The sequence below is a fragment of the Aphelocoma coerulescens genome, unplaced genomic scaffold (genome assembly GCF_041296385.1).
Source record: "Aphelocoma coerulescens isolate FSJ_1873_10779 unplaced genomic scaffold, UR_Acoe_1.0 HiC_scaffold_56, whole genome shotgun sequence".
Taxonomy (NCBI): Eukaryota; Metazoa; Chordata; class Aves; order Passeriformes; family Corvidae; genus Aphelocoma; species Aphelocoma coerulescens.
This window is the reverse complement of record NW_027183905.1, coordinates 2,297,692-2,323,869: the sequence shown is the minus strand read 5'-3', so window position 1 is coordinate 2,323,869 and position 26,178 is coordinate 2,297,692. Positions and strand designations below refer to the sequence as shown.

General features: G+C 59.4%; 2 protein-coding genes across 2 annotated transcripts in view; one reads left to right on the top strand and one right to left on the bottom strand.

The window, feature by feature from the left end:
- The window catches only part of LOC138101927 (uncharacterized), a 958,962-nt gene that overhangs the window by 504,092 nt on the left and 428,692 nt on the right, over positions 1 to 26,178 (bottom strand). Inside the window, 2 exon segments of the mRNA XM_068999675.1 lie at positions 6,709 to 6,722; positions 8,327 to 8,550. Coding sequence (XP_068855776.1) covers positions 6,709 to 6,722; positions 8,327 to 8,550 — 238 coding nt within the window.
- On the top strand, positions 4,519 to 6,340 carry LOC138101872 (zinc finger protein 239-like). Its single transcript, XM_068999628.1, has 3 exons — positions 4,519 to 4,607; positions 4,980 to 5,066; positions 5,253 to 6,340. The coding sequence occupies exons 2-3, from the start codon at positions 5,012 to 5,014 to the stop codon at positions 6,068 to 6,070; spliced, it is 873 nt and encodes a 290-aa protein (XP_068855729.1). The 5' UTR covers positions 4,519 to 4,607; positions 4,980 to 5,011; the 3' UTR covers positions 6,071 to 6,340.

Here is a 26,178-nt window from a genome sequence, read left to right as displayed (position 1 = left end):
TTTCTCGTGGGGCTCCCTCCAATAGTGTCCAGTCTCGCTGCTTTTCACATGCAAAGCCAGCAGAATCCTCGCCTGGTTTGGCTTGGCAGGGTCCTTTCCTGGTCATCTGGACCAGGTGCCCCGCAAGGCGCAGGGACATCTTCAAGCAGATCAGGCGGCTCAGAGCCCTGCTTGACCTGAGCCTGGATGTTTCCAGGGAGGAGGCACCTCCCACATCTCTGGGCACCCTCTGCCAGTGTTTCCCCACTCTTCTGATAAAAAACTTCTGCCTCAGATCTAATCTGAGCCTGCTTCCCTCTCCTGAGTTTCAAACCATTCCCCTTTGTCTTGTTGCAACAGAGGCTGTGAGGAACTTGACTTGGGAAAGTAACAGTTGATTTCTTTCTTTTTCATCCTTTGGGCAGCACCCATTTTTATCATCAGCCAAGCCTCTCTCCAGCCTGAGCCCTCTGATCGCTGCAGCAAAGCAATTGAAGGAGCAGCGGAGGACGTGAAGCACCTGGGGCCAGCTTTTCGTTATAGTAGTTAGGACAAGTGGATAGTTACGGTAGTTAGCACTGCTAGTTAGTTATGGTGGTTAGGACAGCCTGGTAGTTATGGCAGTTTTTTGAATAAAAGCTCTGTTAAACCTCAAGTCCCTTGACGTGTCCCTTCCTTGTCCCCCCGTGACTCAGCTGCCCGGAGCAATGCGAGGGGAGAGCGGGCCCAGCCTTGCCCAGAGCTGAGCCCCAGCAGAGCCCCGTCAGAGCCCAGAGCAGCCTCAGCATCGGCAGAGTCAGCCTGGAAGGAGGCGCCTGGAGCCTTCTCGACTGCAGCCGACTCTTGTTTACAAACCGCGTGGGGTGGCGTAGTGGTTTGGGCTAAAATACTCATTACTGTTTATCTTCTGTGGGATAAGAATTAGGAGAAACGCAAAGCAGGCACCAAACTTGAAAGAATATAAAGAAGTTTATTAACAGACCTAAAAGAAGAAAAGAAAAAGAAAAAAAAAATTTTACCACCTTCAGAACTCTCCTCCTCCCCCCACCTTCCTCCCTTCTCCCACTGACAATGTAAAGACAACCCTTAAGATGTTCAGTCTGTTTACCACTGCCATAATAACCTTGTTCAGTCCATTTAGAAAGAGAAGTCTCTTTTTGCTTGTGCTATGAAAACAGTATCACAACGAGACAGCCACCCACTTCCAAATACTGTTCAGTCCATTTAGGAAGAGGAGTCTCTCTGCTCGCAATGTGAGTCCCTTTCCCCGACTTGCAGCTTTTCCCGCAACTGCTTCCGAGGGTCCACTCTTGAAGTTTTTTGGGGTACAATTTTAAGGTTGAGCTGTTCAGAAACAAAGAAACAGAGGCCCTTCTCCTTCCCTGGGAGCAAAGGGTCTTCCTCATCTTCATCATTAAGACTATCTCTGGGAGCATCTCTAGGAACTGAGGTTTTCTCCTTTCCCCTTTGGAGCAAAAGTCCTCATTTGGTTCATCTCTCCCTGTCCAAGCTTCTCATGAAATTACAGCTGTGGCAGCATTTGCCTATTGCTTACGAGTTGAACACTCCACCCCCCATATCTTTATGAAATTACAAGGGGATACTCTGATATATCATAGCTTCACAACAGACTTTCAGCTTTAGGCCTCTCCTCTCTTTCTTCCCTCAGGTTTTCAGCTCTTCGCAGCAATAAAAGGGTTAATCTCACCTCGGCCTTGCAGCTGTGTGGCTTATCACTGTTGGTCACTGACCTCTGCCGGACATCGGTGCTGCTTTGCTGAAATCTTGGCCGCAGTGGGGTGTGGGGGGTTGGTTCCGAGCCGCTCTGGCTGCCCACAGCCCTGCTGGGGGGGTCATCCTGGAGCCATGGCCCGGCCCGGCCTCGCCCGAGCAGGGCCTGGGCCGGGCCCACTGGGCCCTGCAGCCACCTGTCCCAGTGCTGGAAACGAGAGGGAGCTTGGGGGGGAGTCTGTCTATTCTTAAGTGTGTATCACAGAGGCGGTCACAACTTTAAGTGGCTTAAAGAATTGTCCATATTCAAACTGGCCAGCTGATAGGTTCTGTCAGGTCCCAGAGGAAACTGTAAGCACCCCTTAGCAAGGACATCCCTTCCGGGACTGTGCTTGCTAACCTATGACACAAGATAAGAGGAACAAGAATCTGTTTGATACCAGCGCAGAAACTGCGGAGTCACCCCACAAAGGACTGCCCATGCTCCAGAAAGGTGAAAATTGCATTGTGATGAAGAGTACTGATCTTCATTGGAAAGACCCCCGAGGAAGAAGAGGAGCCTTCCTCAGTGCGACCACCAGGACACACCACTCATGTGTGACACCTATGCTAATGATATTAATGACTTCCAAGAACTGATTTGTATAACCACCCCTATCCCGAAGAATGCGATGAATATTCATGACTTTTACCCATAATATTGTGTTGTAGGAAGTGCTGTGTGTGTGTGTGTGTGTGTGTGTGTGTGTGTGTGTGTGTGTGTGTGTTTTTGGAGGAGAGATCCGCCGCGTATCCGGCGCTGAATAAAGCAAATACCCACTTCTCTGACTGTCTCTGAAGTGTCTCTTAGCCCAGTTTGGGCAATTCAGGATCCCAAAAAGCTGCTAGGGATCCCAAAATTTCCAAAATCCTGTCAGGGATCCCGAAAACCCCATCAGGAACACTCCCAAACCTGCTGGGACAGGTCCCGCATGGTGGCCAGGACTGCAGACACCAAAATCCTGAAAGGGACCCTAAAAACCCCATCAGGGATCCCCTGGCACAGGTCCCGCATGCAACTGCAAAAACCCCCCAAAATTCATCAGGGGGTCCCAAAAAGCCCTCAGGAACACCCCAGGAACCCCAAAGCCTGGCTGTGACAGGTTCTGCGTGGTGGCCAGAACTGCAGACCCCAAAATCCCATCAAGGACACCCCAAAATCCTGTCGGGAACCCCCTCCCGTGTTGGGGACAGTCCTGGGGTGTCCCCCCATCCCCTCCCGGTTTGTCCCTTATCCCCCTCCCGTGTTGGGGACAATCCGGGGGTGTCCCCCCCATCCCCTCCCGGTGCATCCCGTGTCCCCTCCCGCGTTGGGGACATTTGGGGACACCCCCCTCACCCAGGAAGCCGCACGGCCACGGCCAGGCCGATGCCCGAGGAGCAGCGGTGACAGGAACAGGGCGCGCCGGGGGGGCGGCCATGGTTGTCACCCCCCCGGGCAAAGGCTCTTAACGGGATCAGCGCTCACGTGGCACCGGAACCGGGATCAGGATCGGGATCGGGGTCAGGATCAGGGTCAGCCACCCTCGGGATCGGGACTGAGGTCAGGATTGGGGTCCGAACCGTGGTCAGGATCGGGGTCAGGATCAGGATCAACCGCCCCTGGGATGGGGATTGGGGTCAGCCACCCTCGGGATCGGGATTGGGGCCAGGATTGGGGTCCGAACCGTGGTCAGGATCGGGATCAGCCGCCCCCCGAAATCGGGATCGGGGTCAGCCACTCCTGGGATCGGGATTGGGATGGGGGTCCGCGCCCCCATGATGGGAGGAGATTTGGGGACATTCTTGGAGACAGCACAAAGTGTGGGGGGAGCTCGGGGGGCGGCCCCCTCTCCTGGGGACCCTAAATCCCCCCCCTCCCCACCCCAGGGGACTCTGGGGACCCCAAAACTTCCCCTCCTCGAGTGACCAGAGCGAGCTCTCCTCTCCTGGGGCCGAACACCCCCTGGACCGGGCTCCGCGCTCCGGGACCGGACACCGGACACCCCCCGAACCGGGCTCCGCTCTCCGGGACCGGACACCGGACACCCCCCGTACCGGGCTCCGCGCTCCGGGACCGGACACCGGACACCCCCCGAACCGGGCTCCGCGCTCCGGGACCGGACACCGGACACCCCCCGAACCGGGCTCCGCGCTCCGGGACCGGACACCGGACACCCCCCGAACCGGGCTCCGCGCTCCGGGACCGGACACCGGACACCACGTCCAACAACTAAATGCGGACCGGCCTTCTTATTTGCATAACCCCGCCCACCAGAACGACAAACCACTGGGCAATGACAGCGTGATTTGCATGGCCACGCCCACGAGCACTGACGCCACACCGAGCAGGGCCCACTTATTTTACATAACCACGCCCACCTCCAGCAAACGCACGGCGGGAAACGTTCCGCTATTTCCATAGCCACGCCCATCCACGCCCACCAATCACACCGCGGTATTCCCCTTGCATTTTGCATAACCCCGCCCTCATCTTGGCCACGCCCAGCACCGGCTGCAGCCGCCGCCAGTCGCTGTCGCCTCCCAGTGCTCCCAGTAAGTGCCGTACTGGGAGGGATCGTGCTCCCAGTTCCTTCCCGGTGCTCTCAGTATCGGTCCCAGTGCCGCGCGGGGCGGGGCCGCTTTGGGAACCCCCCCAGGGCACAGCGCGGCTGCTTTGGGGTGTCGGAACCTGCCCGGGCCGGGGCGGGAGCGGAGGGGCAGCGGGAGGAAGAGGAGGGAGAGAGGAGGAGGAGGAGGAAGAGGAGGAGCAGGAAAAGGAGGAGGAGGAGCAGCAGCAGAAGCGCGCGGTTCCCCCGCCCGCCCGCTGAGGCCGCAGCTCCCCCGGCTCCGGCAGCATCGCCCCCCCGCATCCCGAGGTGAGCGGGGAGGGGGAGCTCGCCCCAAACCCATCGGGGGTCTCCGGGAGGGTTTTTTGCGGGGCAGGCGATGTTCGGAGCTTGCAGGACCCCAAAGCTGAGCCGCAAATGCCCCTTGGGGGGGGTGTTGGGGCGATACCGGTTTTGGGGATCCCCGGGAGAGCCGGGGGGGAACGCGGGAGCCCCGGAGTAGGGAGAGCGGAGGGGGGCGATTCCGGAGCCGGGGGACCCCCTGCAGCCTGGAGGGGTGAGGGAGGCTGGAGATGAGTGGGGTCCGGGCCCCTCGGCACTGAAAGGAGCGGCGACTTCTCGAGCTGGGCTCGGGCAGCGGAACCACCAAACCCAGGGCGCTCAGGCCTTGTTTTCCCCCAGAGCAGGATTTCCCATTGCCAACCCGTGGCCGGATGGAGGAGGAGGAGGCCGCGAAGAAGAGGAAGATGCCCCGGGAGCCCCAGGCAGGTGAGGAGGAAGTCACTGCCCCTTTCCCCCTCTCTCCTGCTCCATCTCCCAGCCCAGCATCACCCCGACTGCAGGACAACCCTGCTGCCGACGCTGTCCTGCTGGGGATAGACTGGGGGGGATCTCTTTCCCCTTCCCTGTGGCACGGAGGCAAATCCCATCCTCTCCTTGTCCTTCCTCCCCCAGACAGGGAGCTGAGCACGGAGCCCAGAGAGGACAAATCCCTGTGGCAGAACCTGGTGGGAGAGGCTGTTTTGAGTGGCTCCACGGGGCAGGAATCCAACGGGGAGGAAAAGCCCCAGAGATGCTGCACGAGGAGGGGCTGCAAACACAGCCCAAGGAGGTCCAAGGAGGAAGGCGGCCGGAGATCCAGCCAGAGCTTGGAGCTGGGGGTCCATGAACAGCTTCACAATGGGGACAAGCCCCACAAGTGCTCAAAATGTGGGAAGGGCTTCAGGTGGAACTCCAGACTGATTTTCCACCAGAGAATCCACACCGGAGAGAGGCCGTACGAGTGTGGGGAGTGTGGGAAGGGCTTCAGAGACAGCTCCAGTCTGATCCGCCACTGGAAAATCCACACTGGGGAACGGCCCTATGAGTGTGGAGAGTGTGGGCAGAGCTTCAGCCAGCGCTCCAACCTGATTGTCCACCAGAGAAGCCACACTGGGGAGAGGCCCTACGAGTGTGGGGAGTGTGGGAAGAGCTTTGGCCGGAGATCCAGCCTGTGGGCACACCAGCGGACGCACACAGGGGAGAGGCCCTACGAGTGTGGGGAGTGTGGGAAGAGGTTTCCAAGGAGCTGCAGTCTCCTCAAACATGAGCAGAGTCACACGGATGAGAGGCCCTTCCGCTGCCCCGACTGCGGGAAGGGCTTCCAGCGCAACTACACCCTCATCATCCACCGGCGCATCCACACCGGGGAGAGGCCCTACGAGTGTCCCCAGTGTGGGCAGAGCTTCTCACAGAGCTCTGCCTTGACCCAACACCAACGGAGGCACCGCTAAGGGAAGCCCTGCGAGTGCCCCGAGTGCGGGAAGAGCTTCGTGCTCTGCTCCAGCTCCATCCCCCGTGGGAGGATCGGCGTTGGATGATCCCCAGTGACCCCCGTTGGGCAGAGCCCCAGAGATCCGTGGTGCTGGTGAGCCGTGTTGGAAAGACACCAGGCTGGGGGGCTCTGCCTCTTCCTGGCTCTCAGTGGCCTTGATTTTCTTTTCATTTCTCTTTGTCCTTTCGAAACACCCAAACCCGAGGTAAAAATAAAGATGTTGAACTAAGACATGGATGGGGACGTGGGGGGATCTTCCAGGGGATATGGGGGATGCTGGTTCCTGGTGATTCATTAGATCTCGATATCCATGGACAAAGACCCTCTAACTAATTAAAGTTAGAAAGTGGTGTGTTTATTCAGGCACAAGTGGGGGTGCATGGGAGTAGCTTCCTAAAGACATGCCAGCCAAGTACAAGGTTTCTCGTTCTCTATTTATTACTCAAAGTTTTACATCTTCTGCATATGTATGACCCCAGCACCTCCCATCCTCCGCTTTGTATTAAAATGAGATCATTGGTCTTTCACGCATGCGCAGTTTCTCTCTTGAATTGAGTCAGTGGTCCTGAAAGAGGAAGTCAGGAATGTCTTCCTCACAGTGGCCTTTTTACCTCCTTGCTGTTGGCAGGCCTTCATGACCTCTTGGCGCAGCCCAAGATCTCCTACTTTTGATTAATTATTACGAAACCCAGGTGCTGTTCTTGGTTCTATTAGTTTCAATTTCTTTTGATGACAGTTCATTCATTTTGTTTCCTTCTATAAACAAAACTTAAAAATATAATGGCAAATAATACATCACTCAGCTCTAGCTTAGGCATCTACTAAGCATTAAGTTATCTTTTGTTTTTCTACTTTGTGTCTTAATTAATACAAATTTCTTCTAACTCTTAGCTAAAATTTTAATTTTTTAGAACCTTGACTCACTTAAACACCTAAGAAAGCAATATTTCTCTCAGGTTTGCTATAGCATATGCGCAGGGGCACGCACACAGACAGAAACAGCCAGTGCAAGCAAGGTTCCTGTGAAAAATTCCCCTCAGAGTCAGTGAAATCCTCATTATGGAAGGAAGCTTTTTCCTGTCCTTCTGGGCACAGGATCAGGCCTCGAGGAGTGAGGGTATCGGCCCAGGACACATCGTGGTTCGGCGATCTCCAGGTATAGCAAACCTGAGGGTTTGCTGGCTCTGAGAGGCCCCCTCAGAGGGAGATTGCTGGTCCCAGCCCACGGTGGCCCAGGAGAGCTCAAAGGGTCTCCTTTTGGGCCGCTGTTGAGAGGGTCCCAAGAGAGTGGGCTTCAGTCATAATGATGTTTCATCCCGGCCACAGTCTGGGTCGGCACTTTCTCTGAAAGTGGGAGAACAGGAATGCTATGCCATTCGGGCAAGAGGAACCTTTTCCAGGGCTGGTCATAAGGAAAGCAGGAGCTCCTCAGCAATTCCTGGGAGCAGACAGTATTTCTGACAAGCTCAGAAAGAGCTGAGCCCAGGTGCTGTTTTCAAGGCCAAGGCCTAACAAGCATTTCTCAGATCACACTGCAGCCTGGAAAGGAGGAGAGGGGAATGCACCAGCACACTGGGATCCCAGGGATGTCCATGGCCTGGGGGGACGTGGAACAATGCCAGGCACCCACCAAAGCCACTCTGTCGATGCCCCCTGCAGCTGCACAGAGGAGAGAAAATTTAACCAAGGGTTCCTGGGATGGGATAGGACTGGGAGAGATCCCTCAGCAAACACCAGCACGGGCACAACAGAGCCAGCCTGGGCACATGGATATTTATTCCCAACCAAATCCCAGCAGCACAAGGAGAAGGCAAAGAAATCTCTCCAACACCTTCCCCCCACCCAGCGCGGATCACCCGGAACGGGGGTCACCAGGGCTCTGCCCAACGGGGGTCACTGGGGATCATCCAACGCCGATCCTCCCACGGGGGATGGAGCTGGAGCAGCGCACGAAGCTCTTCCCGCACTCGGGGCACTCGCAGGGCTTCCCTTAGCGGTGCCTCCGTTGGTGTTGGGTCAAGGCAGAGCTCCTGGAGAAGCTCTTCCCGCACTCAGGACACTCGTAGGGCCTCTCCCCAGTGTGGATGCACTGGTGGGTGATGAGGGTGCAATTTTGCTTGAAGCCCTTCCTGCAGTCAGGGCAGCGGAAGGGCCTCTCTTCTGTGAGTCCACTGATGTTCGAGGAGATTGAAGGTGGTCTGAAATCTCTTCCCACACTCCCCACACTCGTAGGGCCTCTCCCCGGTGTGGGGACGCTGGTGCTCTCTCAGGGCAGAGCTCCAGCTGAAGCTCTTCCCACATTCTAAGCAGTCATAGGGCCTCTCCCTGGTGTGGATCACCTGGTGCTGGATCAGGTGGGAGCTCTGCCCAAAGCTCTTCCCACATTCCCCACAACCATAGGGCTTTTCCCCAGTGTGGATCCTCTGGTGTTCCCTCAGCCTGAAGTTCCTTCCCACATTCCAAGCACTTGTGGGGCTTCTCCCCATGCTGAGGCTTCTCCCCCAGCTCCAAGCTCCCCCTGGATCTCCGGCTGCCTTCCCAACACAGGGGGGCTCTTTCCTCCTTGGATCTCTGGGGGCTGCGTTTGCAGCCCCTCCTTGTGCAGTATCCCAGGGCTTTTCCTCCTCCTCCATCCAGCCACACCTTGGGAATGACAAATCCTGGTTTGGGGGGAGAAACAAGGGGTGAGTGCAGTGGCTTGGGGGTTCCTTCTGCCCAAATCCATCTCCAGAAGTCTCTGGGCATCTTGTGTCGATGAAAAACTCCAAGATAATAAAATCCAGCCAAAAAAACCCCAAACACGAAGACATGGCCCCAAAAATCTCAATATCCAGGAAAAAGCCCTTCCAAAATATAAAGATTCTACCCCCCACAATAACCAAACCACCAACATTTAGCTCAACAAACCTCAGAAACACCAAGGTTCACTCCTCCCCTCCAAAAATTAAAGTTCAGCCCAAATAATGCAGATTCAAACCAAAAACTCCAAGATTCAGCAAAAACTACCCTCCCCGGAGTTCCCTCTCTGTTTTCACCACTTTGGGCTGCGGGTCATTTTCCTCTCTTGGCTTCTGGGGTCCTGTGTATTTTGAGGTTCCCCCCTATCCAATGTTCCCGCCTTCTCTGGGCTATGAGGGGTCCGGGGAATCCCAGGGGTCCCCCCTTTCCGGGCTCCCCACTTTGGTGTCCAAGGGGTCCCTGGTTCCCCTGCTCTCCATCCTCCCCCTCCCTTCAGGCTGCCCAGGGTCCCCCAGCTCCGGGATCACCCTTCTCCACTCTTCCCACTCCATGGCTCTCTTCCCCCAAACCTGGATCTCCCAGGCAGTCCCCAAAACCGGTGTCCCCCTCACGCCGCACCGGCACCGGGCAATCGCCACGTGGTACCAGAGCCTGACCCAGGGAGACCAACCCACACGTGGGGGGAGACCCCGCATCCCCCCACCCACGGCCGGGGCTCTGCTGTGAGCCACCAGCTGGAACCCCCCCCAAAAAACCCTCCCAGGGACCACCCAAGATATTTGGGGCAAGCTTCCCCTCCCCGGTCCCCTGCGGAATGCGGGGGAGGCGATGCTGCCGGGGCTGGGGGGCTGCAGATACGGGGAGCGATGGACGCACGTGCTGCCTCCTCTTCCTCCTCCTGTTCCTGCTCCTGCTCCTCCTCTATCCCTCCTCTTCCTCCCACTCCTCCTGCACTTCCTCCTTCTGCTCTTCCTCCTGTCCGTTCTCCCCCTTCTCCTTCATCCCTCCTCCTCCACCCCTGCTCCTCCTCCCCCCAGGCCCAGTGCCCACCCTTGGCCCCCTCCCCCCAAACCCATCGCATCCCATGGGAGGAGCAGGGATGGAGCTGGGGCCGGTCGGGCTGGGGCAGCGCTGGGCTCTTGGCTGCCCCAGCTGCTGTGGGGGAAGCCAGGAAGGGGAAAAGTGGGTAGATTGTTGTGTGGAGAAAAAAGTTTGGGGCTTGTGGTCCCCCTAGCTGGGGATTTGGACCCCTTTGGTCTCACCGTGGGATCCTGGAGATTTTGGAGGGGGGAATACAGAGATGGGTGGGGGGATACCAAGGGATTTTGGGGACAGGGTGAGGGGTTGTGGGAGCCACTTGCTGGGGGGCAGTCAGGCCAGAGACCCCTGGGCTGGACTCCTGGTTTGGGCGTTCCAGCTCCCGTTTTCTGCTCTCTTCCTCCCTTTTTCCCACCTCTCTCAATATTTTCCCATTGTCCTCACCACACCCCTGAGACACCCACATTCACCTGAGTCCTGCTGGCCCCCAGACACGTGAGCTCCCAGCACCACCAGTACCACCAGTATGGCCCCAGCTGCCAGCACACGCCCCATGGCCAGCGCCGGTCAAGTGCCGTCAGCCCCAAAGCAGCCAGGCTGTGCTGTGGAGGGGTCCCCATGGCCCTGCCCCACACGGCACTGGGAGCACCAGTCCGGACCAGTGCAGAGCACGGGTGGGCAGCATCAGAACCCATGAAAGTGGTTCCACCACAAGCCATTTAGAACCCCGAAAAGTGGTAGAAAGCATCAGGATCCTCCCAAAAAAGGCCTCACCTCCGCCTCCTAAAATGACTGGGAAATCTCCCAAAGGAGTCTACAACACCCCCAAAACTGGTGGAAAGCAGCAGGATCTACCCTAAAATGGGCTCCCCATGTCCTTCCCTCTGGAGCCGCACTCCAAGTGCAAGAGCCAGGTGTGTCCTCCCTCCCAGTAACACATCCCTCAGGACTGGAGAGTGCCCCAAAACCTCCTCAGGAACCGGATCCCCCAAACGTCTTCATCCCAACATGTGTCTGTCTCATTCCAGATCCCATCCCAGCCATCCTCCCTCTCCCAAATACAGCCCCGTTCTTAGGGGGCCAGAGCTGCTTCAGGAGGCATTGGTGAGTGCAGGGGATCCTTTATCCCCCTCGTGCCGCTCCAAGCTCCCGAGGGCAAAGCCCTGGTTTCTAGGGCTGTGCCCGCTCCTCAAATCTCTCGGATTTAATACCCAAGTGTGGCAGGGACCCGGCCCCGGGAGCTGCGCTAATGCCCGGCAGTGCCCGGGAGGGTCTGAGGGGAGGGGAGTTCATAAGGACTCCCCACGCACCCATCACTGCCCACGAAAAGCTTTTTCAGTGCATGGCAGCGACTTTTCGTGGTTTCTGGGCTCGGCGGGGCCGAGGCGGCGGCAGCGGGAGCCGCGGGGCCCGGCCCGTGGGGGCGGCCGGAGGTGAAAAGTGCGCGGCGACCCCAGCGCGGTGCCCGAGGGCTGAGCGGAGCTGGTCGGGAACAACCCCCGGAACCCCCCGGTGCCCGAGGGCCGAGCGGAGCTGGTCGGGAACAACCCCCGGAACCCCCCGGTGCCCGAGGGCTGAGCGGAGCTGGTCGGAAACCCCCCGCTCGTCTCCGCCGCTCCAAGCCGCTTTCCCGGCTCCGGCTGCCGCCGCCGCCCGGCCCCGGCGCGGTCCCGCGGGGTCGCCGCTCGAGGCGCAGCTGGAGGGGCTCGATCCGGGCCGCGCCCCGCCCGTCCCTCGCTGCGCCTCCTTCAGTGACTCGGGGCGGCCGAGATCACTCGGGGCGGCTCCAGGAGACCCCAGAACTCCCCCCGGCTGCGGCTCTTTTGGTGACACGGGGCGGCCGAGAGCCCCCGGTGCTGCCCCGACGGTCCCTCGGTGCTGCTCTTTCAGTCACGGGCAGCGGCCATTCCCGGTGCGGAGTTTTTGTCATTTTTTTATTCTGTTCTCTCGAGTTTAGTCCATTCCCACCTCCCATCCCAAGCCCCTCCAGTGCGGCTTTTTCACCACCGTCACGTCTCGTCGCTCTCTCGGGGCAGCTCTTCAGTGACTCGGGGCTGCGGAGATCCCCGGGTGAGGCTCTTTCATTGCATTTTATTCTATTCTCTCTATTGTTTTTTCTATTCTCACCTCTCACCCTCCTCGGCGCTGCCCTTCTGGCCACACCCGACAGCGCCCGTCCCGCCGTGCGGCTCTCGAGTGACACCGGGCGCCGCGGACATCCCGGTGCAGTTTTTTATTCTATTTTACTCCATTCTCTGGGGTTTATGCTACTCACCCTCCGCCCGTCCCTCGGTGCAGCTCCTTCAGACGCGGGCGGGGGAGACGCCTCTCGGTGCGGCTCTTTGATTGTATTTTATTCTCTTCTCTGTATTTCCTTTCGTTCCCAGCTCGCCCGTCCCGCGGAGCGACTCCTTCAGGGACCCGGCACGGCACAAACCCCTCGGGGCGGCTCCAACAGAGCCCCGCCCGCCGCCGCTCCCCGAGGCCTCCCCGCTGCTCCCCGGCCATCGGACACCACAGGCCGGCCCGGCCCCTTCTTCTTCCTCCTCCTCCTGCCGGGATTCAGCCCCCGCAGCCGCCCGGCTCCTTCTGCCGCTCCTGCCCGGCACGAAGCGGCGCTGCCGCTGACGGGGCCGGAGCGCGGCTGCCCCGCGACTGCCCCGCGCCTCAGGGCCGGGCCGGGGAGTGACCGCACGGCTGCGGAGGGACCCCCGCTGGACACGGCAAGGATTCCTGTCCCTCCGGGGGAAGCACGGACTCACCGAAACTCCCATCCCTTCTCCGTGCGCCGCTGGCCAGAGGAGGGAGGGAAACGGGCATTGCTCTGGAGTTTTACATTCAATCCTTACAAAGCAGAGTCACAGACGGAGCTCCGCTTTCAGCTTCAAACGAGGGAATCCAACGGGAGCGCTGGCGCTTCTGTAACCTCAAGCTGTTCCTTGATACTCGACACTTTAGTTCTGGCCATAGGAAGCCCTTCAGCAGCAATGTCTCTCCCAGCCACTGGTTTCTGGCTCACACCCAGCTCGGAGCTTGGACAAGAAACCCAAAGTCCCAGGAGAAGAAGCTCTGCTGTTACTTTCTTTATTCAGAGTTGTTTTTATTATATTTTAGATATCATCTCTATTTTACTGGATTTTTTTCTTTTTCTAAAATCTCGTGTTTATTCTCTCTTTGTCCCCTCCAGCCCTTGTCCCCCTCCCGGAGGTTTGTGGGGCGCTGCTGTCCCTCAGCCCTTCCTGCCCCGGCACCCGCGGCCGCTCCGGTGCCCTCAGGCCCCGGCTGGAAGCGAAACCACAAAACCCTCTGGAAAGAAAGCCGGTCTGGGGGAAAACCCTGCAGGGGGAATTGAATGCCACGGACAGCGATTGCTGAGAGTTGGAGATTCCAAACGCTCCAAGGGGCACCGAGGGAACCGCGCTGTGGCCTCAGGGCCTCCCTGGGGCACCGCGGGGACCCCCTCAAGCAGAGCGACTCTTCCCGCCCCCCAAAATCTGCAGCTTTGGGTCAGCTGAGGAAAAGATCTGGAAAAAGGGGCTGGAAAGGGGCTGGAGCCCGAGGGGAATCCTCAGCCATGGCCCGGAGCAGCCGCAGGAAAATGCCCCAGAAACCAAGGAAATCGATGGAAGTAATGAGGAATTTTGGAACTCTTCCCGCTGCTGTTTCCAGAAGGTCCCGGCCGGGTCCTGCCAGGAGGAGCCGGGGGCGGGGAAGGGCCTCAGGGGAGAAAAGTTGAATTGGGGCAAGGAAACTTTAATGGTGGAGAGAAAATGTGAATGGAGGGGATTTGAATGGGAGGGGATGATTTGAACTGGGCAGAGAAAATGAAGTGGGGGAGGAGCCCCCCAGCCCTCGGCTGTGCCCCGAAGGTGCTGCCAGCGGTTCCCCTGCTCCCACCCCCCGGGCTGGGGGCGCGGAGCTGCTGCTGCTCCCCGGGAATGTCACGGGATAAAAACTCCACTCAAGCTTTTATGTTCCCAGTCACTCCCAGTAAGATCCCAGTTGCCCCCAACATGGTCCCAGTTGTTCCCAGTCATGCCCAGCATGGTTCCTTTCACTCTCAGTCCCTCCCAGTAGGAGTCAGGTACAGCCCCACTCACTTCCAGTATGAACCCAGTCACTCCCAGTCAGTCCCTCTATGATGCCTTTTGCCCCCATCATGGTCCCAGTTGCTCTAAGCATGATCCCAGTATGAGTCCAGTCACCCCCTCTTATGATTCCAGGTAACTTCCCAGTGTGAGTCTGGTTTGATTCCTGTCACCCCCAGTATGATCCCAGTCACTTCCAGATACTCCCAGAACTATGCCAGTCACTGCAACATGACCCTGTCACTCCCAGTATGATCCCAGTATGACCCCAGCATGACCCCAGCATGCACATGCTGCTCCCAGGATGATCCCAGTTGCCCCCTGCATCTTTCCAATTGCGCCCTTTCACCGCCACTGTGGTTCCAGTCACTCCCAGAATTATTCTAGTCAGTCTCAGTATGATGCAAATCACTCCCAGTATATCCCAGCAGCACCCATTGGGCCTCAGCATGTTCCCAGGAGCCCTCAGTGTGGTCCCAATATATCCCAGTATAATCCCTGGTGTCCCAAATCTGGCCCTGCACAGTCCTGATCTGAGTCCCAGTGTATCCTCCTGTCCCATTCTGTCCCAGTCCATCCCATTCTGTCCCAGTTCATCCCATTCTGTCCCAGTCCATTCCGGTCCCTTCCCGGCAGCCACCGCCGTTTCCTGGATCCTTCTGCCCTCCACCCCCCAATGCTGCCCCCCGGCCCCCCAAGATGCTGACGGGGATCAGGGGCTTCGTGTTGGGCTTTGTCTTCCTGGCGCTGGGGCTCGGCTTCTACCTGCACAAGCAGGTGATGGGGGGGGCCGTGGGTCGTGTCCCCCCTCCCCCGGAGCTCTGAGCTCCCCCCGGGGCCCCCCAGCCCGGTGTCACCCCCTTTGCTCTGCCCACAGAGCTCCTGAGCCGCCGGCGGCCGCAGCCCCTCCCCGTGGCCTCGGGCCCGGCCGGGACCCCTCGCCCCATCCCTGCGATGATTTTGGGGGGTCGTGTGTCCCCCTCAGCCTCGCTGTCACTCTGCCCCTGCCCGGCTGCTCCCAGTGTTCCCAGTTCGCCCCGGTCCCGTTTATTGGGCAACAGTGGGAAGGGACTTCGGGGGATCCCGCGGGGGGACCAAGAGTGGAAGGGGCAGAACCGGCCCCAGGATGGATCGGGAATGGGGACCCCCGTGTGTCACCCCTGTGTCACCCCCCCGCCCCCGGGGGGTCCTTGGGAGGCACCTGAACCCCAAATCGGCACCCAGCGAACCCCAAAGGCGCAGAGACCCCCCCTAAGCCGCCCCACAGCCCCCAACGACCAACCAAAATTCCCCGCGAGTATCAGATAATCAGAGCAGGCGTTGAACAACCTTCAGCCAATCAGAGCGCGCGGCGCTGGTGACTCACCAGTTGCCAGGCAGACCCGCAGCGCTCAGCGCTCCCCACGCGGACCCCACCTGCGCCCCCCCCTCGCCCCCAGCAGCCCCCGCCAGGGGAATTTGGGGAGGGGGCGCGTGGGGGGCGCCCAGGCCGGGCCCAGAGCCCAGCGCTGCCCCAGCCCGACCTGTCCCGGCTCCATCCCGGCTCCTCCCCCGGGATGCGGCCGCGCTGGGAAAACGGGGGACCAAGGGTGGGCGCTGGGCCCGGGGGGAGCAGGAAAAGGGATGGGAGAGGAGGAGAAGGAGGCACCTTTTAATGATATTTTATTGAGTCTCATGTTTTAGAGACCAGGATCAATACTCCCCAGCCGTCAGGGCGAGTCCCTCAGGGCTGCGGGCCCCTGCTGCCGGCTCACCCCGTGCCAGCCCAGCGCCAGCGCTCAGCGGGGCTTTGGCTTCCCGTGCCCTTTCCCGTGCCCCCAGCCCAGCGTCACCACCCCCGTGTCCCCAGGTCGTGCGCGACCCCTCCCCCCCTCCGCCCCTCCCCCCCCTTTGTCGAGACACGGAGGATGAGAATTTCCCCACCCTCCAGCCCAAGAGTTCCCCCGAGGCCATTTCCTCTCGTGCTTTCCCTTGGCAGCAGAGCCCCACCCCTCCTGGCTGCCCCCTCCTGTCAGGGACTTGGAGAGAGCCAGGCCCCCCTGAGCCTCCTTTCCTCCAGGCTCAGCGCCCTCAGATCCCTCAGCGGCCCCTCAGGAGTCCTCCAGAGCCTTCCCCAGCTCCATTCCCATCTCTGGACGTGCTCCAGCCCCTCCATGTCTTTCTTGAAGTTTGAAGCCCAATCGCTGCCCTGTCGCTGCAGGTGCCAAAACCGCAGGGAGACTCCTTGGAAATGGGGGTAGAGAGGAGCCCTTCAAAGGGAAACGTGTGCAAAACTGCTGCCAATGGCCGAGCGGGTTTGGTGTGGCTGCGGGAGCAAGAGATGCTCCGGGACTCCGCCTCGGCCCCGGAGCGGAGCGGCCCGTGCTGCCCCGGGGCGCGCGGGGCTCGGCCGTGGGGCGCGCGGGGGGGAACGGACACACGGGCACCGGACACACGGACACGCGGACAAACGCTCCCAGCGCTTCAGCGGCAGCAGCGGCAGCAGCGGCAGCAGCGGCAGCAGCGGCAGCAGCGCAAAAGCAGCGAGTCTAAGAACCCTCTGCGTCCCTTCTCCTGCTCCTCCTCTCCCTCTCCCAGTGTCTCGCACCCTCTCCCGCTCTCCCTTTGGTTCCCCAACCCCCCCTCCCGCGGCCTCCCCCTCCCCAGGCCCGGCCGGGCCATGCCCCCGGCCCGCCCCCGGCCCCGGGCGGGGCTGCCCCCTCCCCGCCCCCGGGCGTCCCGCCGCGGTCCCGCCTCCGCCCGGCTCTCGCCGTCCTGGCTGTGGCGCTGCTGGGCGGGCATCAGTGCCTGGCTCCTGGGCACCATCGCCAGCCCCTGGCTCCGGCTGGCCCGACCCCGGTCCCGGCCTCGGCTCCTCCCGGGGCCCGCCGGGGACACAGGCGGCGCGGCCGCTCCCGCCGCCTCCGCAGCGTCTTCCCCGCTCCGAGCTCCGCCGCTCTTGAGCGCGGCCGCCGGCCCCGAGCCGCCGGTGTCCCCTCCAAAAGAGCCCCCATGTGGGGATGGCCGGCCCGGGGCGGTTGAGCGGCGCTCGGGGGCCGTTCCTGGCCCCGGGCCGAGCGCTGACGGCCGCGTCTCGCGGGCACGGAAGGCGCAGCAGGGCCTGAAGGAGCGCTACCGGCTGGGTTCGCTGCTGGGGCGCGGCGGCTTCGGCAGCGTCTTCGCGGCCACGCGGCTCTCGGACGGCGCCCCGGTGAGTGGCGGGGCCGGCGGCGGGCGCAGGAGGCGGGGGGCAAAGGAGGAGGAGAAGGAGCATGGGGCTGGGCACGGCGGGCGGCGAGCTCAGCCCGCTGCTCTCCTTGCCTTGCAGGTGGCCATCAAACGGGTGCCGCGGAACCGCATCGGCCATTGGGGCGAGCTGGTGAGTGAGCGAGGGGCAGCGGGAGAAGCCGGGGCGCGACGGGCGGGGATGAGCCGAGGCCCGGCAGGGTGGAAGCCGCCAGAACGCCTCGAGGGAGAGCGGCCGTGGGGCCAGCGGAGCGCGCAGAGCGTCCCCGGCTGGCTGAGGGCTTCCCGAGCCCCGGCACGGCATCAGCCCCGCTGACGGCACCGTGCTCCTCCCGCAGCCCGACGGCACCCGAGCACCACTGGAGATCGTGCTGCTGGACAAGGTGTCCGCTGGCTTCCCTGGCATCGTCCAGCTCCACGAGTGGCTGGAGCTCCCCAACAACGTGCTGATGGTGCTGGAGCGCCCGGAGCGGTGTCAGGACCTCCTTCACTTCATTCGGGCACGGGGCTTCCTGTGCGAGGAGGTGGCGCGGCACCTGTTCCGCCAGGTGCTGGAGGCCGTGCGGCACTGCACCAGCTGCGGGGTCCTGCACCGGGACATCAAACCGGAGAACATCCTGGTTGACCTGGCCACCGGGCAGGCCAAACTCATTGACTTTGGCTGTGGCACCTACCTGCAAGCTGCAGCCTACACCAGCTTTGCAGGTGAGCCCATGCAGGGGGAGGCTCCTGGTAGCGGCATCTCACGGCCCAACATCTCAGAGCCCAACATCTCAGAGCCCAACATCTCACAGCCCAAGCCGGCTGTGGCAGGGGGGATTCTCCCTTTTGCTGCCAGTCATGGCAGCTGGAGTCTTCAGCTGAGCTGCTTTTGAGCGGCGCTGGCTGAGGGGCCATCTTCCAGCCCTGCTGGCAGCCTTCGCCAGCCACTCTGCCCAGGACTGGCGCTGGGGCTGGGGCAGCCAGCGCCACAGAAACACGCGTGGGTGGGGGTAGCAGAGAGGGGGGTCCAGAACCTGTGCTCCAGCCCGTTTGGTGTGCAGGCGAGACAGGGTTCGGACTGCTCTGCTGCCCGTGGTTGCCTTGGCTTAAGAATGGTTTCTGGGGCAGTGCAGGCAGGGAGGATGAAAGCGTGGTTTTTCCCCAGCACCAAGTGGGTTTTTCCTTTGCATGGAATGCTCGGGCCTTGCCAGGGCTTCCGCTGCCCTCTTGCAACACCAGCGGTTTCTTTTCCAACCCCCAGTTTGTACACAAGTCCCAGGTGCTGGCCAGAGGGCAGCGGGTCACACCGCGTGCCGCTGCTGCGGCCCCCGCATGCCCAGGGATGCTGGGGCGAGGCTCTGGGAGCAGGCAGCGTCCCCCTGAAGAACTCCATCTCTATTCCATAGGAACACCGTCCTACAGCCCCCCGGAATGGACCCAGTTCGGCTGGTACTACGGCGAGGCAGCGACCGTCTGGTCCCTGGGCATCGTGCTGCACCAGATGGTCTGCGGGGAGCACCCTTTCAGGAGGGGCTGGAACAGCACCTGGGGCCGGCTCTCGCTCCCACGACGGCTCTCTCCAGGTGGATCCTCATCTCTGCAGCACGGGGGAAATAGCAGTGCTGGGAGACAGCAGCGGGCTCAGGACCATCCCGCACTGGCAGCCGCTGAGGAGGTGGCAATGTCCTGCTCTCCTGCTCTCCTGCAAAAGAAAGAATTGATGGCAAAGTTTAGGCACAGCCCTGAGTACACACAGCACGGCCTGGCCATGGCAAGAGTGAGGCAAAGTGGACAGGAGCCTTCAGCAACTGACTGGTGCTTTCTGCTTTCACTCCGCAGAGTGCCAGAATCTCATCCGATGGTGCTTATCCGTGCTGTCCTCGGAAAGGCCCTCATTAGAAGACCTGTCCTGTGATCCCTGGATGCAGGATATTCGCGTGCCGTAGGAGAAGGGAGAGAGCCACACGCACGCTTTGACCCAGGGAGCCGGTAAGTTCCAGCTGCACACGCGCCTTGGCAAGAAGCAGCAAAGAAAGGCAGAGATTTTGTCCTGCCTGAATCGCTGCGCAGGGCTCCTCAGCTGGGCACGCGCAGCCCTGCTGCTGGAGCTGAGCTGCTCTTCCCAGCACTGGTGGCCCCCACGCCAGCTGCTTTTGCTTGTCCTTCTTCAGCGACAGCCGGGGCCCTGGGCAGAGCACTGACAGCCTGCTCCAGCCCCAGGGAAGAAGGAGCCCCTGGAGAAGCTGGGCCAGGTGCGGCTGCTGCTGCTGGAGACATGGAGGGTGACATCAAGGATGACAAGCTCTTCCTCCACCTGGCAAGCTGAAGATGATGGACTTCAATTGTGGCACCTTCTCCAAAGCCAGGCTCCACAGCGAATTTGCAGATGAGTCCACACGCAGGGGGATGCTCCCAGATTTGTGCATTGCACAGCCTGGCCGGGAAGCAAAGGTTTCCCCCTTTGCTGGGGCGGATGCAACCAATTCTTCAGTCGGCTGCCAAGCTGCTTTTTGGCAGGGCTGGGGGGATGGGCTGGGCTGGTTTTGAACTGGGAGTCTGCTCCTGGCCCTGCCAACAGCCCCCAGCACCCACCGTGGCCCGCCCTGGGGCTGGGGCTGGGGCAGCCAGCCCGACACAAACAAAGCCCCATGGTGGGAGCAGAGGTTGGACACCAGAAGCTGTGCATGGGCTGCTTGGCTCTGCAGGCAAGGAAGGGCTTGGGCTGCTCCACTGCCCTTGTTGGCTTTGGGCTCAGCATGACTTTTGGGGGCAGTGCAGGGGGAAGGCAGAAAGCGTGGGCTGCCCTGGCCCGTGGGTGGGTTTTTCCCTCACATGGCGGGCTTGGGCCTTCCTCAAGGCCCCAGCAGAGAGAAGATTTTTTACCTTTTTCCTTGTTTTCCCTTTTTGTCTGTAATCTCTTTTCATTGATTTATGGTTTGTTTTTCCAAAGGAAGCGTTCTAGGTGCTGTCTGGTCCGGATGGCGAAGTGCTTGGGAGCAGCTGTGGCGTGGGTGGGACGTGCCCTTGGAGAAGGACTGAGGGCACCGTTTGGGAGCAGCTTTTCTTCTGGCGGCGGGAGGCGTGAGGTGGGTGCCCGTCCTCTTGGCACGGCTGGGATAAGGGCTTTTGGGAGACGGCAGCGAGCGCAGCAGCATCCCGCTCTGGGCAGCTGCTGAGGAGGTGGCTGTGCCACGGCCGGCTGCAGGCTGGGCACGTGTCCTGCCCTCCTGCTCTCCTGCCAGAGGCAGCAATGCTGGGCAGCTTTGGGCAGCGCTCTGAGCACGGCCAGCACGGCCTGGGCACCGCGGGCGGCTGGGACAAGGGGGACGGGAGCCTTCAGCTGACGGGCGCTTTCTGCTTTCTCTCCTTGCAGCCGGGCTCTGGGGATGCTGAGGCTGCTCTGGGCTCCGCCAGGGCTCTGCTGCGGCTCAGCCCCGGGGCCACGAGAAGCCAAAGAAGAAACGCCGTGACCTGCAGCAGAGACGTGCTTGAGCAGCTCGGCAGTGCAGCTCAAGTTTGCAGAGCGTGCACCTCCAGGGGAAAATATGACACCCCCCCAATAACAAACTTATTCAGTAACTTCTGAAATGAAATCAGTCTGGGATGACCCCCAATGCCATTTTTCAGCTTGCTCAAGCTGAAGCTCAGCCTTTCTCTGAACAGTTCTCTCCCCCACCTGCCTTTTGCTCCACAATTGCTCCCTCTTTCCCCCAGTGAGTTCCCAGCTCACCGCAGTCCCCATTGCACTGTAGCCTTCCTTGATGCCCCTGGCCATGAGGAAGAGTGAGCCCCAGGTTTAGGGACTCATGTTGTCACTGGCTGAAGAACAGCAATGTCTCAGAGCTCTGGTGAGATTTTGGGGTCATTCAGAGCTGCTCTCCAGGCCTCAGCTCTGCTCACTGCTGGGTTCCCACTTCCTTTTCCTCGGTCTTCACAGAGCAGGATGAGCTCTGTGAATGCCCTTGACCCTCGCCACCCTTCCCAGCCCAGCCACCCAGCCCAGTTAGGCTTAAGCTGGAGCTTCTCTGTCTCCTCTGGCACCCCAGTGCAGTCCCCTCTGCGGGGAGCAGCAGCCCCAGAGCGCAGCACACAGCAGTGCAGGCCACACCTGGAGCAGCTCCCTGCAGCCATGGCCTGGCTCTTTGTGGCAACCAAATGCTCCCTGTGTGCAGCTGTCCCTGGAGGATGGCCCCAGGGCAGAGGCCAGCCGGGCTCCCACTGCATCCCCTGGAGCCTGGGGCAGACAGCGCTGGCAGAACTGAGGTTCATGGTGAGCACCCAGAGCTGTGGCTCGCAGTCGGTGTTTGCAAGCGTTGTGATCTCATCTCCTGCAACCTGTGGGGAAAACGAGCTGTGCAGCCAGGCCAGCGCTGCCCCTCTGGGCAGGGACGAGGCTGAAGGCCTTTCCTGTTGCCGAGGAGGCGGCATTAAGCCTTAGCGGGGCCTGGCAGCTGTGGAGCCGGATCTCGCCCGCTGTCCGGGACTCGCTGCCCACCAACCGCCCCCACCCGCCGCGCTCCGTTCTGCAGGGACAGAAGGCTCTGGCTGTGCGAGGGTTTCCATCACGTCTGTGTACCCGTGGCTGTGGAACGCACATGGAGAGGGAAAGTGTCAGTCCCGGTGCTGGCACACTCCTTCCTTTCCATACAGGACACGTCCCTGCGCACCCCGTGTGTGGATCTATTCAAAGGAGAGGCGTGGATAGAGATTTCCCACAGAGCTCTGACTCTGGCGGAACTCACCTTGTCAGCCAGCAGCCAGGGCATTTGTTTCCCAGCTCTGTGTCAGTTGGTGCCCCAGAGCTGAAGGGAGCAGCATTTAGAAGCAGTTTCCAGATTTCTAGGCAGGCAGTGGAGCTGACAAGCATCCGTGCAACTCGCCGTGTTCATCGGGAGGGGCTGCTGCTTCTTTGGGAATATGGCACAACGGAGACACGAGACTTGGAAAAATCCCAGCTCTCTGTGGATTTGTGCAGGAGGGGGAGCAGCAGAAACACTTTGTGTCTGCTTGTTGGGACACAAGGTCCAAGGAGCGGGGCTGGCAGAGGGTGACCTGGGCCGCTGGCAGCTCAAATCCCGTGTGTTGGGTCTGCCTGAGGGAAAGTTCACGGGCCTTCCAGGGCTGTGCTTTGCATTGGTAGCTGGACGGGTGCTGGTAACAGAGCGGTGTTCTGGCTACTGCCCAGCAGCGCTGTCCCTCTGCCATTCCTTCCCCCATCAGAGGGGATGGGAGTGGGCAGGATCCTGGCAGGGGACACAGCCAGGCCAGCGGACCCAAATCAGCCAAGGGGATGTTCCAACCATATGACCCCAGCTCAGATGTATAAAGCAAAGGGAGAGAGGAGGAAGGGCAGGGGGATCTTTCGTGATTCCTCAGCTTTTCCCTCCCAGAGAAACCATTCCGTGTGCAGAAGCCCAGATTGCTGGGAAGTGTCTGAACATCGCTGCTAATGGCAAATAGAGCTTGGCTTTTCTTCTTTAGCCTGTGCACATGCAGAATCTTCTTTTTCTTTTCTTTTCTTTTCTTTTCTTTTCTTTTCTTTTCTTTTCTTTTCTTTTCTTTTCTTTTCTTTTCTTTTCTTTTCTTTTCTTTTCTTTTCTTTTCTTTTCTTTTCTTTTCTTTTCTTTTCTTTTCTTTTCTTTTCTTTTCTTTTCTTTTCTTTTCTTTTCTTTTCTTTTCTTTTCTTTTCTTTTCTTTTCTTTTCTTTTCTTCCCTTCCCTTCCCTTCCCTTCCCCTTCCCCTTCCCCTTCCCCTTCCCCTTCCCCTTCCCCTTCCCCTTCCCCTTCCCCTTCCCCTTCCCCTTCCCCTTCCCCTTCCCCTTCCCCTTCCCCTTCCCCTTCCCCTTCCCCTTCCCCTTCCCCTTCCCCTTCCCCTTCCCCTTCCCCTTCCCCTTCCCCTTCCCCTTCCCCTTCCCCTTCCCCTTCCCCTTCCCCTTCCCCTTCCCCTTCCCCTTCCCCTTCCCCTTCCCCTTCCCCTTCCCTTTCTCTGTAATAAAACTGCCTTATCTCACCCTGCTGGTTGTTCTCCATCTTATTCTCTGCCCTGGGCCATTGGGAAAGGGACTGATAGAGCCACTTAGTGGGCACCTGCCACCCAGCCAAAGGTCAACTTGCTCCCTCCCGTTTCATGTCAGCAGAGAGTGGCACAGGACACAGCTGTACGGCTGAAACACACGACTCACTTCACACACTCAGCCCTTTGCCTGCACTGGACCCAGCGCAGAACGGAGCAGCTGGGTCTTGCTGACAAAGCACTGACGTCAAGACTCCGATGGCAGAACACCTTCTTTTTCTAATTGAATCTCTCCAGCAGAACAGCAGTCACCCACAAACACCCCTGATTCCTCAGAGCCTGCCTGGGCTGCCCTGCACCAAACTTCAGAGGAAGAAATGATCGCGTTTCCGCACTGTTTCACTCACCGTGATGCGCCATCGGGATGCTGCTGTTGCCTTTGCCTTGTGACTTGGAGATCACGGCTGCTGTTGTGCCCTTCTGGCTGCTGCCTGAAGTTCTTCAGCCAAACTGCAATTGCCTCTTTCAGTCAGGGCTACCCACCGTGTTTTCATGGCACTGAAGTCAGTCTTTTTGTTGCAGGCATAAGGATCAGCAGATACTGGAATGCCCACTGAGCACGAAGGCGAGGAGAATGAAAGCCATACAGGCCCCATTGCCAGCGCTCAAACACAGTCCTGTTGCTGCTGCTCTTGAAATAGAACCAGCTGACAGAGGCCAGCACAGCAATTGCCTCTGGAGCATGGAATGAAATTAAAAAATCCACCAGGACAAAGAGAAACCAGAACTTCTCGACTCGCTTCCTCGCTTCTTCCCAGCAGCAGGAGACGTGCATGTCCAGAGGCATTTTCCGCTGCTGCTGAGCACAGCGAGAGCACAGCCTGCTGCCCGGTGCCAGCGGGAACCTGAGCCCAGCCCGGGGAGCTCCCGCAGCGACGGCAGCTCAGCGGACGCGGTGCCAGGGCCGCAGCCCCGGGGACACGGCCGCCGATTGCGGGGCAGCGGCGCAGGGGGAATGTCCTGCGGCCCAGACTTCCTGCTGCTGCCACACAGCGCCCATCCTTCTCCTCTCTCCTCTCCCGACACGGCACAAATTCCACCTGGCAGGAGGCTTCCCCAGACGGTGCTTGGGCGCCCCGCTCCCTTTTCCACCCGAGTGTTGCTGCGGAGGAATCTTTCACGCAGTTCTGTGAGCCCAGGCTTCTCACCTCATGCTGAAGCTGGGATGCAAATGGCCTTGTGAAGAAAGTCAAAAGCCAAGGGAAAGGATTAGTAATTATTAGAGAAAATTACCCTTCTTCCAGGCACGCATGACCAAGTCATTTCCTGCATTTCTCCTTTGCAGATTCTTTCAGTCATCTGCTCGGAGAGCTCCAGCTTGTTCTGCTGCTTCCAAGGAACTGACTGTACTCTCGATTTGCGCACCAATGCACCAGATGTGCAATCATCTACACTGAACTCAGAAAACAACTGCCTCTGTCAGACCATTTTCACATTCCACATCACTTGCAAGATGATCACCGAGAGCTTGGAAGGATTGGCAATCAACTCTCCACTTCTGGCTGCAGGCTCTGCAGATTCTTTCTCTGAATTCCCCCAGCCCTGTATTCCCTAACAATTCCTGGTAGCCCCTCATGTTTCCTTAGAGTAGAACAGCAGCAATGAAAACCTCAGCCATGGCACAACTCTCTCGTCCACCAGGAGAAGAAAGGACAAGTGGTCAAGGTCTCAAAACCTTGGTCCTGCTTTGCTGCAAGAGTTGAGCTGCACGCAGTGTGCAAGGCCAACAGAAGCTGCAAGTGGTGGCACATCCTGTGACAGGAGCTCGAGCCAGTTCTGTAGCAATGGGCAACAAAGCACACGGACCTCCTTATACCTCTGGAGAAGATCAATCTATTGTAGCAAAATGAGTCTTTTTATACTCTGAACTCAGCAGAACTGAAACAAACCTTAACAGAACGGAACTGAAACCTATCCGAGAAAAGCACTCACTGGGTGCTGCAGCTGCAGGCTCGCTGCTCACGCGCCCCTGCCTCCAATCAGCTTTCTGTTCACATGGTCCTCGCATCTCCCCAGCCAGTCACTGCCTCACTATCAACTGACACTCAGCCGCCTGCCCCATCTGCAGCTGAGCCCTTCCCAGAGTGCCTTTCTGGGAACAGAATTGAACAGTTTTAACATATTTAACAAAGGTAAAAACCATTCTTCTTATCTCCTACAAAGTTCTCCAGGAAAGGCACTTGAAAAGAGCAAACCACACTGTGGAGAAGATTCTTGCAAAAGCAAAACAGCTTCCCAGAAGTGAAATGAAAATGAAAAGAAACAAGCCAAGGTGTTCACGGCCACAATTCATTCCTTTCCTTCTGTGCTCCCCTTTTCTGCCTTGCACAAGTTCCACATCACACTCATTCCAAACTGATCTCAACTCGAAGACCCAGGACTCAGCAAGTCTCAGACCCTCTCCAGTAGCATTGGCTACACACAGTTTGCCTTCTCCCTTGTTTGCTTTGAAAGCAATGCTGGAGACACCAGAAACCTGCCAATGGAAGATTGTAGAGCACAGTGATTTGCTCGGCTGTGGCTTCTAGAGACAGGGCATGTGCTCCCGTGGGGTTTCACCCTCGGCAGTGACAATACACGGCAGCAATAAAGGCGATTGCTATGACACTGGGCAGGGCTCAAGACACCGTGTCCTGGCTTCCCATGGCGAAGTTCACCTGTTTGGACAGACTCAGCATCCAAAGCAGGTTGCTGCTTTTCTGCCTGTGTCAATGAACAGCAAGAGAAAGAAAGCAGCCAGCAGGTTCTTTGCAGAGAGGGCCTTTGCTTCAGGCTGAAAGTGCTGGCTTGGCACGGAGGAGGCAGACAGCTGAGAGCTGAGCTGCTCTATTGGACTGGCATCCAAACTCGGCAAAAAGAGCGTTTTCATTCTTTTATTGTAATCCTCCAAGCGGCAGTCTCCCATTTGCACCTGGAAGCGGAC